Below are 13,519 nucleotides of genomic sequence, written 5' to 3'. Positions count from 1 at the left end.
GGGAGACCCGGGAGGGGGAGAATGGGAGACCCGGGAGGGGAACCAAAAATAAAGATTGGAGCATTCATTCTCGTCCCAGTCCACATAGGATATCGGGAGTGTATGAGGGAAAAAAAAGTTATTATTTGGATGCTCACACTCGTCCCAGTAAAGATGAAAGATTAGGAACAGATGAAGAGAGCGACAATCATTATTTGAACACTCCTACTCGTCCCAGTCAGGACAGAGTATCAAGAATAAATAGAAAGTGAGAAACTTTACTGGAGTATTCAAGTGAATCAAAGAAAAGGGTGTACATTGGGTAAAACAAAGTCTTTGTCAGAAGAAAGAGAAGAGAATGATGAACCAAGAAATAAGACGAGAAATGTGAAAAGGAATAGTCCGAGGAAGGATACGTGAATCTTTTAAAGATCCAGTGTCAGAACTGTGGGACTTTATAAAAGTAGCTACCAAGAACTACTTTAAGATCAAATACTGAACTGAACGTGATAAAGAAACAGCTCTCAGGAGAAGACAGTCCTTCTCCGGTGCTTTTTTGTTCTAATAGTGGTAAGGTCAGAGGAGGGTAGATATTGGACAGAGGACTGATAATGATTTTGGACTATCTCTGATGAGCCCCTTAATTAGTTTGGTTAGGTAGGGAACACACTTAGTAGAGAGAAAGGGATGAGTTTTTGCATATTTATTTAATAAACTATACTAAAATGGCAGACCAAAGTCTGTGTCCATCTTCTGACCCGCCACAGCTACCAGCCAATATGCGTAACAAACCATAGAAAGTATTGAGGGGGTTTCCTTTTGATCTCTTGCTCTGTGAAAGAAAGTTGTGAAGCCTTTCAGATGTCAAAAGCACAACACACAGACACAGTTATGTATGATCTGGTAAGAGTCACACACATTCCTGTGATATTTGGTCTTCTGTGGTTGCAGAAGCATAATGTGTAGATCAAGTGGAAGGCTCTCGCAATGTTCTTGGGATTTGAATTTTGTGTGGGTCATTGTATGCTGCAAGGGAAAGACGCTGCCTTGGAACAAGGACTGCACCTGACCTATAACAATGGTAGATTCATCAGTAGCACACATAAACTCAGTCTCTGACAAATATCAGGAATTCCAAATACATTGTCTGTAAACAAAATTAAAAAGTACTTCCACCCAATAGAATATACGATTGCGCCATAGATTTAATCCTTGGCACCAGTGTTCCTTTTGACTGCTTTTACTTGTTGTCCGATGCTGAGAAAAATGTACTTGAACAATACATACCGTACAATTTGCACAACAAAGTCATCCAGGAATCTCATTCTCCTGGAGGGATTTCACTTTTTGTTTTTACCCAAAAAAGAATACACTGAGCTGCGCACCGACCTGGATGTTCGAGGACAGAACTCTGATCATGAAAGAGAAGGAATAGTGAATCTACCAGGAGTGGTCCGTGGTGCCCATATTTTCCCTAAATTTGACTTAAGAGGGGTTTACCACCTTATATGTCTCAGGCCATGGGATGAATGGAAGATCGCTGTCTGTTCTCCGGGTCATATAGGTTAATCTCCCAGCGTTTTATGTACTGTTTTCTCAGACTTGTTGCAACAATCAGTAATTGTATGCTTGAGCAATATCTTAATATACTTGTGAACTGAGAAGGAGCACATTAGGCATGTTCTCGAAGTTTTGCACAGGTTAAGATACCATAAACCTGCAAGCCAAACCTGAGAAATGCCTATTTGACACAAGCTCCATTATTTATTTGGGTTTTGTCAACTCTTAACGTAGGAATAGCTTTGGATCCCAAAGGCCTGCGCACACCAGAGTCCCAAAGGTATGTGTTGCATATCTAGGTGATTGAAGTAAGTAGTCCAGTGAAACAGAGAAGTCTAGGCTTGAGAATCTTAAGGAGATGGTTCGGGAGTGGTGTGCATGTTTTTAGAGGCAGAGTGGGCGAGGAACGGACAGTTCTTTCTTTCAAGAAATGCTAAATGTGGAATATAAAGCACATACAACATGGTGATTTTTTTTGTTGCTTTTTCTCTGAAGAAAATGAACAAGCGTTGAAGTGAAGGATGGACAATAGATAGTATAGTTATATAAATGTACAGATGTAATGGCACAGAGGATTACAAAACATAATTTCCCTATAAACTGGGTATGAGTGTGAGGGTACGAGGTCAGGAGTAACTTGGAAACATTTTTCCCTGGAAGGAGTAATGGATTCTTGGAGCAGCAGAGAAGATGACAAAAACAACCTGGGATGGAAGCAGCTGAACAATAGTTCAGTAAGAAAGGGTAAACCTGGTGATCCAGTAGATCTTATGGTCCCGAAGAGATAAGGAGGTGAGAAAATCGGTGGGTGGGATTGGCCTGCTGGTTTATATTATAGTTCTTTTTTTATTTTCATGTTAACAATGTTTATTTTCTTTGTAAACCGGCATTGGAAAAAACATGAAAAATCAGTGGTGGCTTTTAACCCCTTGAAGTGAACCAACCTGCTTCCTAAACGATCACCTCGCAAAAGAAGCATAGAGTGAGCAATCATGTTCTTGTTGCAAAGAACAGCAATTGGTATCTTTCACTGTAACCTTTTTAGTGATATGGTTCATGTAGTATTGTACATTTGTGTTGCCGTATGGGAGAACACTGCCTTCCACTTATAAGTGGAAATGCTTTCTTTTGTGGCTTGTGTCTCCAAGCTGGAATGCATGACATGATGGGAAGGAATCTTAGACCGGACATTCTAGGACAATCTTTATAGTGCAAGTAGAAAAACAGCCCCCCCGCCCCCATCTATAAATAAAGGGACAGTTTTCCTAGGGCTAGTATAGTAAAATCATCATGGGTTCACAAAGGACTGACCCAGCAGCAGTAGGAACTTTGTCAGTTTGATGAAATTGGGCGCTGCTGCAAATATGCCATATCAAAATGAGGTCCACGTTAATGGCAGCACCTCATCCACATGTGCTGAATGTGATGTTCATACTGCTCAGAAGTCACTTTTGCTTTTTTTAACATGCACCTTGTTTTTCCTTCAGCCTTGCAGACTTCGTTGGTTTTCTCCAAAGAGTATGGGTTACGCGAGTTTGTTCACAGTTCGCTCAGAATTGACGAAGTAAGTTATGCAATCCTATTTCACGTTTCCATTAGGGATTAAATGTGCAGTTTCTTGTGATGTAAGGGATATTCGTCAGTTAAAATATAGCTGTTTTTGTATTAATTTATTTTATACATTTTTTATATTTTTAGTTTCAAGATTGCAGAGAAGAAGCGTTAAAATTCCTGTGCGCTTACCTGGAGAAGATTGGCCAGAATGTGCATCCTTATGCTTGCGATATAAAGGTATGCATATGTGCTAAATTTTGTTTACAAAACATCTTTACTCTGGGGTTATGTCCCAATATTGTGGTATGGGTTTCCAAATGGAATTCATTAAGTTGTGTGAAAAACGTGTATTCACACATGCTTTGTAAATAGTTATGTGGACTGCTTTTGGTACATACGATTTCTAGATTGTAGTCATTGTTTATGTGGAGATTGAATTGTATTTTGTTTTGAACTAGTCCTGTACCCATGTTGCACTGGAATTGTAAGGGAAATAACGTGACCTGAAGCAGGGCCCAATGGATATTGGATGTGAAACTGGGCACATTGTTTGGTAGTTTTTTTTTAAATTTTATTATTAGTTTTTTTTATTGTAACATTAGTTTTAATACAAAAAGAAAATTAGTTTTAATACAAAAAGAAAAACTTTAAGTTGCAGTTCATCCAACCATAAAACAATACCTTCTGATTAAGTCTTTCAAGACTTTACTCCTTTTAAGATTGTCCTTTTACTTCCCTAAAATTAAAACTTTACTGCTCCTTATTATTTAACATCAGGGCATCCAGAAAGTTTATTGCAGCGCAGATTAACTGAGTGTTACCTCCTCCAATCAAATAGCTCCACCATGCATCCATATTACCAGATAGAGGTGCAAATTGAGCTAAATGCAGTGAGCGCTGACATGTGATCGTCACACATTCAGTGATTAAATGTCTCACAGATTCTACTTACTTCCTGTGTGCAAAACCGGCACCATGAGTCATGTACACTCGGGTCTCGTTTCAACATTTGGATATCTTTGGTGTAATAGAGGTTAAGACGTAACCGAAGGAACATATCTAGATGGAAATTGCTTCAGATATTTCGGGAGCACGTCAAGTTGGTTCAAGACACTACCCAAATCGAGCGATGTTGCAAGCTTCATCTGCTTTTCTTCGTTTGCTATCCCGTTTCCCAACCGCAGTTTCCTTTTTGCTTCTTGCGGTCTTAACAACACTGATTCTATTGTGACGTCCACTTTATCCAAAGCATACATCAGTCTTGCCTTCCACTCATTCAACAGACAAGCCGAGGGGTGCGATGAAACTGTATGCAAGATTTCATAAGGTTTAGCAACTGGATTCAAACGCATTTTTCTTAGGGTGGAAACAGATTTCCACTGAACAACCCCATAACATAATTCAATACATAGCTCATACCGTATTGCAGAAATTGACACGTTTTTTGGTAATCTTGCGCCAGAATTTACCTTCTAACCTATCCCACAGTTCATGAGTGATGTTCCAACATGATTCACTATCAAATGTTATTGCTGGCACCACTTTTCGAAGGTAAAATGATAACACTGGCCCAAGGGTAAATTTGCCAAACTCTACGTGCAATTTTGCTCCCTGCAACGCAAACATCTGCATACGGGCCAACAGATCTTGGGTCCAATACCATTCACGTATCGAAGTATTGAACAGTACCCCTAGATACCGAATGTTATTTGACACCTCAAGAAGTTCATCTGATATTCTCCAAGTGAAATTATTAGATTTCTTTGAGCTACAATTACCCATCACAATGATCTTTGACTTTTTTGTGTTGATCCGTAAATCATTTTGTATACAATATTCTTGAAATGCATTAAGCAAACGCTGAAGTCCAATTGGGGTAGAGTCTATTAGCACAATGTCATCTGCGTAAATGGCCCAACTTAATTGATGCCCATTTACTAACGGTGGAAACACCCTTGGCCATTTAAGGACAACGACATGTCGGAGATGAATAACTTGAATAGTTGTGCCGCCTTGTTTCACTCCTCTTTTGGTGAAGATTTCATCAGATAAGTCACCTTGCTCATTTATCCGTACTCTAATTGAAGTCTTTGTGTGGAGCGCAATCAGCGGAGACAACAACTCACTAGGGCATTTCCAGTCGTATAATTTCCTCCATGGTAGATTACGGTTTATGCTGTCAAACGCCTGACTCAGATCTATAAAGGCGATGAACAAACTTCTTTTTCGCTTCAAGGAGTCAAGCTTCAGACTGTTCAAGAGGACCAAATTGAGCTCTACACCCACTCCTCTTGTGAATCCTGTTTGATGTACGTCAACTGCTCCCACATAATCGGCCCATGTCGCAAGCCGTTTCTGAAGGAAAGATGAAAATACTTTTCCGATTGTGTCCAAAAGGGCAATCGGGCGATAGTTGTTAGGATTGTCCCGATTGCCCTTTTTAAAAATGGGCACCACAACCGCTTTCAGCCAAGACTCAGGCAGCACTTTCTCGTCTGCAATTCGTTCAAAAAGGATGGCCATGAAATTTGCCCACAAGGCACTGTGGGTTTTGAATATCACATTAGAGACGCCATCAGGACCAACTGCTCGTGATGACTTTAGTCTTTGGATTGCCCATTCAATATCCTCTTCAGAGTCGGCCACGTTCCACCTCGATGTATTCAAGATCAAATTTGGAACATCAATGCAATTGTGGTCGTCAAATACCTTAGAGAAGTGTTCCACCCATGTAGCTCCGTTCACACCATTTGACATTGCGTTTGAATGTTTTACACCACCTGTATTGATAATCTCCCAGATGTGTCTACTATCTTTTTGTAAGATTAGCTTTAACATTTGTTCGGCCTGGTCTTGAATTCTGATTGTTTTGAAGGATTTTATCCAATTACAGTATTGCTGACGCCGAGATTTAAGTAAGTCCAAGATGTTACTGGGGCGGGTTTGCTTCAGGTCACGTAGATCCTCTCGTAGTTCTTCCTTTGCTCTCCCTATTGCCGCACTATAAGAGTGGTTCAATTCTATCACATTACCATTGTGGATTTTACTTATCACCTTATATTGATGCAGCAAAATGGGATAGTTTATCCTTGAGAGGGACGAATTTGACTGTAGAAAAGTCGGTCATCTGGGCCAACTGAGGAGCATTCATTCGTAATCGATTAGTTCAATTATTTACTGTGATGTTGGCATTATAATTAATATTCTGATTTTTTGGTTCCTTTAACCAAGACAACACCAGCGCATCATGATCACTATTGTCAGTTTCTAATATTTTTAGACTTATGATCAGATCTAGAAAGTTTCTGGACGCCCAGATATAATCAAGTGTCTTCTTACTCATTCCCCGTTTCCAGGTAAAACCTGGGGGGATGTCGCCTCGTGTGCATCCATTCAACATTGAGCAACCTCTCCGGGAAATCTCATTTATCCATCGGGTACCTCGGTCTATTGATATAATTCCTGATTTACAATCAGATGTTTTACTCTTTGTCAATTGGTTGTTAAGCCAAGCATAATTGAAATCTCCACATATCAAAATTGTCGGGTCACTAAAAGACAATAGACACTCGTCAACTGCGGCCATAACCGCCGCAATGAAAGCAATTTGTGAGATCATTGCTGGGTTCCAGTACAAGTTAATTATCAATAGCACTTGACCATGTGTGCTTATGGACTGACTCTTTTGGATCGTTGTGACTTGCACAAACATATTTGTGTTTTTGGAGGAAAGGATCTTCCATTCCAACCTGTTTTTAACCAGTGTTATAAGACCTGAAAAAGGACGCCCAAACAAGTTCTTGCCTGCAGGATTAAGCAAAACAGTATAGCCATCGCATGCTGGACATTCACGTAGCCAAGTTTCCTGCATGCACAATATGGAAACGTGGTCCGCGAATTGCCATTGGTCTTGAAAATATGCACAAATCCACGAGTGTTCCACGACAATAGCTGGTGAAAGGAGTCAGTCTTATTTTCCTTTTGCTAATTGCTGTTATAAGATGGGGCCTTCCTGCTCGGTGTACGCTTAAAGCTCATCTGGGCCCATAACTCTTTCCTTCTTGATTCATTCGCAGTTAGTTCCACTGGTGAACAGTGCTCTCTTTCATAGTCTTGTTCATCCTCACAGCGAACTTCAAAGCCAAAGAACAGAAGATCCTCGGCGGCTTCCTTTATAGCTGACGATAGGGACCCTGATTTGAGGTGGAGCCTCACCCAGTCCAGATGATCTTCGGACATGTATTCCACCACTGCAATATCCTCCGATTTTGTCGCACGCAGAGTTGGAATACAATAAAGCAGATTTAAAATATTCCGACGATTTAAATTCACTTCTCTTTGTTCCGGCAAGATGTTTTTAAATTGGGCTCGCCAAAACCCATGATTTGATGAGTGATGTTTTATGATCCTATCACTTGAGCTCCGTATGAGTTTTTCAACCTGAGCTCTCGTCTGTTTCGGATTAAGTGTTTCACACAAAACATTAGCACGGGAGGACGAGACTCTCACCTCTCCACTCTGTATCTTTGCATCCTTGACAACCAATGACGAGGAGAGTGGCATCATTTTCTGTTTTTTTTGCCAGACCGCCCCCTCGAGGAATAGCTACCTGCACATCTGCAGCCACGGGCATGATAGTCTTGTCTTTATCCAATGCAGTAGATAAACCTTCCGCCACAGTGACTGCAGCATCCTCGACATCGACATCAATTGAGTACGTGGAGTACTCGCATAGCTCTAGCGAGTCTTCAGAGTTTGCCTCATCTTCATCTTCAAAGGTGTCTCTGTTTCTTTTGGCACAGTTCTGTGGAGAGATTCGTGTTTCAGGAATATTAATAGAACTTTGTGGTACCTCATTTAATTTCTCGACTTGAGAAACTAACTTTGGGTGAGGAGGAGTTGTGAGATTCCTTATGAATTTTTTAGCACCACTTATCCTTGCTCGTTTTGCCACCTGTTTCAGTATTGGGCGTCGTTGGTGGTCGTTTAGACAGCCATTCTTGTGAAGTAGTGGATGACCATTCGCCTGCACCGGTGTGTTTGACTTATTAAAAATGCCAAACGATAGTTTCTTTGTTAGGGAACCTTGCTCCACAACAACCACCCTCGGCTCAGGCAGTTTATTGCAGCTTTCAATGCTCTGCGCGGATGAGGCAGGTAAAGTTTCATCCTTTCTTGTTATGTCACTATCAGGCTGCGTTGGCATGTCACGAGTGGTGCCAGGAAGCTTATGCTTGAGGCCATTTTTTTTTCTCGTTGAGCTGCCATTTTGCAGGCTGGAAGTTGCCTTTAAGGGAGCTGTTGATTTGCTCTTCGGGCTCACTGGACACACTCCACCGATTGGTACACCATCAATCTGACGATCCATGTTAGTTGGCTTATGAGCCACTGCAGAAATCCCATTTGGAGCATCTGTGGGTCTTACAAGAGCTTCATGAGTATCATATTCAACTCGCTTTTTTGTTGTGGTGTTGAAGCGCATCCATTTAGTGCATTCAATGACTGCTTCCATTAGGGCTGCTTGATCTCCATGCGACGGCCGGGCAAGATCACACAATCTATTTTGCCATTTTAGGGAAGTTTCAGCTTTGTAATCCAGTCTTTGCCCATTTTTTTCCCGAAAAGGCTTCTAGGCTTGAGATCTTGTTATTGATAGAAACTAGCATAGCAGTTTGATCGCGAACAGCATCATGTAAGGATTCATGAAGTTTCATGAAGGGCAATAAAGCAATTGAAGTTGCAGCAATCACATTATTATGTATTTGAATACCAGCAGCCGTAGATAAGGAGCTTTTAGAAAGAATGTCAGTTTTTGCATCTTCTGAGGCCACTTTATCCTGTGTGCTGCTAATAGAGTGCTCAGACGTTAAGCCTGCCACGTTGGAATCGTTCGCCGTGGCTCACTTCTCAACTTCCATGACAATTTTGGCCTCCCTGTCTCCACATAGTCTGGCGCGCGATGTCGTCTTTGATGTATTCTGAGACAAAGGCACGAATGCCTTGTCACCTGGGGTCGCTGGAGAGCTACTCCTTCTGTGCGCCGTTGTTTTTGCTGGTGTCTGATAATTCTGCAAGAAACTGTCGTTTAGACGTTCATACATAGCCAGAAAGTCAGCTTTTAATCTGGCTGTTAGCCGTACTTCACGCGCTGACATTTCAGTAGTAACGTCGTCTGGGAGGGGCATTCCAGATGACATGTTCATGGAGGTAGTTTTTAAACTGAGGCAGCGTCTGATTCAAGTCGGTCTCTGGCACCACAATGACATTAGCCTTTTTGGGCTCTACCATGTTGTGTGCTGTGATTTTAATCAGTCCAGCGCTTAAAGGAACACTGTGTCTCCCCTCCCCATGTCTCTTTTCGGGTGATGGGACTATATTATCTGCCATACTCGTCACATACAGCAATGGCGAACCCACCGCTGTCAACTTTCTTGGGGTAAAGGAAGGACATAATACATGAGGCTCAGGCAGCACCTCCAAGCTGTGTGAGTTACGCAACTTCGCAGGTAATGGCGACTGTACAAATACTTCCACCTGACCCAAGACACTCGGGAGATTAATAGCAAGCAGATCAGAGTCCGTTAGCTCAAAAGGCGAAACCTGTGCCGCCACATCACTAGCATCAACATACACAGACGGAGACGGCAGTACGGCCAACTCCTCCTCACTCCCAGCGCCTCTGCCTCCATGAAGGATCTTTGAGTCAATTGCCGTCGAAGGTATGTGGCCAATGGCACCCAATAATGTTAATGACAGTGAGGCTAAGGAAGGAACCACTCCCACCACCGTCTCAGCGCTATCCTCAAGGATCAAATCAGCTTGTCTTACCTCCTTTAAGGATTTCAGCGGTTGCTTCCGACGGGAAAGGAGGGATTTGAACCGTGCCTAGGACCGGTTTTTGAGCTCTCGGACATCGTGCCACCAAGTGCCAATCACTGTGAGCAGACTGCTTTTCCTCACAAAAAATATTCAGATGAGCCAAGTGTCCAATGCGGACACGTGGACGGTAGGGCGAGGACCTCAGTGGAGTTCGATGGAACTCCGCTCCGTGTAGCTTTTTGAAAGGCTGGGACAAAACGTTAAAGGGGCAGCAGTCCAAAGCAAAAGCAAAAAGTCTGTTGCTGCAGCTCCTCTCGTAATGCACACAACCAGAGTTCGTCGGTAGACTGAACTCGTCACCGAACTTTTCTTTGTCTCAATGCCGGGATCAAAGAGGGGATACCTCCGCAGTCTCCCGTTCACTGGTCACGCCGTCGGCGCCAAACAGCCGGCGCCCTCTACCCCTGCCGGGCTCAACGCCGCGAGGGTGAACGCAGGTGCGTTTTGCAGAGAGTTCAGGTCACGTGATGCTTCACGTGGTCTCCAACAGGCTCCGCCCCCTCCAGGGAACGAAGCTACGGGCAGCAAGAGTCCTAAGTGACTCGCAGTGCTATATATCACTTGGCAGCCTCCAAAGCTCCGGTGTATGCAGCAACAAGTGTCCTTCACAATAAAGTAGTAGTCTTAGTCCTAAGAAGCACACCCCTTCAAAGCTGTGTGGAGCCGTGACTGCAAAGTTTTAGTTTTGTGGAGGAAGAGCTGTATGTGTATAGTAACTTAAATCCCTGGAAGAGGATATGCCTGAGAGACACTCTAGACTGCTCCTAGAACATAACGTTTTGTTGAGTGAGTAAATGTCCTGTCTCTAGGAGCCAATTGTCGGGCATCATGTGCATAAGGGCCATGGCAGGTGTCTGATGCAGCCTGGTGTGTGTTTTGTACGAAAGGGTAGGGTAGCCCCTAAAATGTTCAGTGTGGATTTGGGGCAGAATGAAAAATAAACCAAAAAAAGAGTAAACCACACTGTAGTATTGACATAGAAATGAATGTCTTAATTTTACTTATTTATACCAAACAATGTCTATGTGCTCATCTATAGAGTCACAAGTACCAAAAATACAACTGGAAAAGTATTGACCATTTTTTAATTGAAAAAGGAAATATACAATGTATACAAAGACTTCAAAAACAATTGCAGTGAATTCAATAAGGCTTGCAAATAGATTAATTCACTGTCCCTGCGTTTTGAATAGACAAAGCTTGAAAAATAAATTGTTAAAAGAGAAAACACAGGATGAGATGCATTTCTCAAAGCATGATGAACGGAGTCAGAAAATATCACATTCAACAATAAAATATCAGACATTTGTGACCAGAAATATAAACAAAAATAGATACAAAAAATTACAGGGAATTAGATACAAAAAATATCTGAGATGGACTTAATTTTTTTTTTATACAAAACATTTTTTTTGCTCAAAATGTCCATTCTCAGAGGTTTCTCTATTTTTTTTGTATGTATAGTGATCAGTATATGATCAGGTTCTGTAACCTGCCTACGTGTCAGTTTTTAAGCAAAGAAATAATTGTTTCAGTATTGCTGATATAACACTTTCCAATAGGCAAAATACTGAAGACACGTTTCGGGTATTGCCATCTTTTTTGGCATAGATTTTGGAGCCTTCCTCAGGGCAAAGTGGACCTAAAAGGAGTCTGGGAGACAAAAAGGAGGCAGATACATGTATTAAGTCAATATAGTCTATGTCCAGCTTGTTGTTGGTGATTCCTACTAGGGTTAAAAGCATGTTTGGAGTAAAGACAGTACTGCTTGCTAGAGAAAAGGAAGGGGCCTGCATAATACTCACCCTGTATGTTGCACAGGGGTATGCAGACTGGTGAGCCTTTTGGTTTGCTGGCGGCAAGACTTTTCCTTTTGGGGCTGCGAAAGCTGGGTCTCTCAGTGCTCAGCTCGATTCACTGAATTGTCCATTAATGGAAAGGCTAGAGTAGCCGAAGAATGAAAAGAGAAAAGGAATTTTAAACAAGGATTGATATCGAATTCCAAATCACATGAAATTGTATCATGAGATATTTATTATTTAGTTGTTTGTTGTTTTAAGAAATACTGGGGCAAAATTGTCGGCCATTACCGGTTTCTTACCATTGTTTTATGCTGTTTGAAAACTGTGTACAAACGTGGGTGCGACTGAGAGTCTCCCTTGGCAATGTGGTTGCTAGCGAGGGCATTAAGAATGGCCGGAGTCTTGGTTGGGAGGATGGTCTGCGCGGGCATCAAAGCGGCGCTGTATGCTGGTGGATATCCAGAGAAAAGAAGGGAAATAAAATGAATAATGAATGAGGGAACTATTTGTAAGGACAGTCACCCCCTTTGATTCTGCTGGTCAAAAAGGGATTACTGATCATAGAGATACTCTGCTAACTAGAGGAAAGGAAAACAAAAAAAGAAAGGAGGGAAGAAAGAGAGAGATGGGGGGGCAAGGGTGGGCAAAGGGGGGGTAGGGAGAATAGCTGTTCCCGATATCTCCTCTGCATTACCCTCATTCGAAGAGCCTACAACTGATTCTAGTGAGCTGAGACATTTCCGTGAGCCCTTTCTTCCTTTTTTTTTACAATATGTTTAACATTCTTCGATTTCTAGATCTTTCTCTGTTTTGATGTATTCTAGGCTTAGAGTTTATTTTCTTCCAAAAGCAACTCCGCCTCGACAGTACCTGGCACTGGAGCAGCATGAATCGTAGGGCCCTCGATACACTGGCAGCCATTATCCCATGTAGTTCATGAATCTTTGTGGTGGCAGGATTGTCATTGGTTCCTTCCAAGTGGCTAGCTGTATAGTCAGACGATATCATGGTCTGACATCCCATCAGTTAACATTGTCTTGGCTTTTGTTGGATTACTTGTGGAGGGCCGTGTGAGGCCACATAAGTGTTCTCCATCCTCCTTGTTGACTAGTCGAACACTTGCCATAATGTATCCTTCTACAAAGTTCATTTTTGTGCATAGAGCCTGGAGCACAGAACGCATTTCCTGTAATTTGTACTGGACTAGGTCGTGTTCTTTAACAATTGAGTTTACAAACTTCGATAATACAGGGAAGGAAAAAGCGTCTATAATCCGCTCCCCTTGAATCCTGTCTGGCTGACTTTGTTCTGGGTTCCCAGCTGGTACGCCGGAGAACTCCACTGTAGGCGGTTCATTGTTTGGATGCTGTCACATGCTGGACTACAAGAAACATGTGATCCCATGGACAGGCAAACCCCGCTTTGCAAGTTCTTGTGAATCAACTGGAGCCAGGATCGAGACGTCCTAAATGAGATGAATATTGTTGCAAGTCAAGAGATCCTCCGCATCTAAATGCTCCAGTGAGCATGAGGCACCCGAGACCTCACCATCCCTTTACCTGTCGACATTGTAAAAGGCACCCTGAGGAGCCTATAACTACAAGACAAGAGGAGGAAAAACTCTGATCGCACTCATTAGTCCCTCCAGTCCCCACCACAACCTGTGCCATTGCTCTTTATGTTCGAGAATATTGGTTGTGTGTTTAGTTATTTAGGGTGCATCGATTCAGCAGACAGTAGCATGT

General features: G+C 42.3%; 1 protein-coding gene across 1 annotated transcript in view; it reads left to right on the top strand.

Moving 5' to 3' along the window:
- The window catches only part of PRKDC (protein kinase, DNA-activated, catalytic subunit), a 3,362,625-nt gene that overhangs the window by 25,744 nt on the left and 3,323,362 nt on the right, over window positions 1–13,519 (top strand). Inside the window, exons 2-3 of the mRNA XM_069621025.1 lie at window positions 3,027–3,103; window positions 3,238–3,330. Coding sequence (XP_069477126.1) covers window positions 3,027–3,103; window positions 3,238–3,330 — 170 coding nt within the window. The remainder of the gene's footprint in view (window positions 1–3,026; window positions 3,104–3,237; window positions 3,331–13,519) is intronic.

The sequence above is a fragment of the Ambystoma mexicanum genome, chromosome 5q (assembly GCF_040938575.1).
Source record: "Ambystoma mexicanum isolate Mex_15411 chromosome 5q, UKY_AmexF1_1, whole genome shotgun sequence".
Classification (NCBI taxonomy): domain Eukaryota; kingdom Metazoa; phylum Chordata; class Amphibia; order Caudata; family Ambystomatidae; genus Ambystoma; species Ambystoma mexicanum.
The sequence above is the reverse complement of the archived record's forward strand: the minus strand, read 5'-3'. Positions and strand labels throughout refer to the sequence as shown.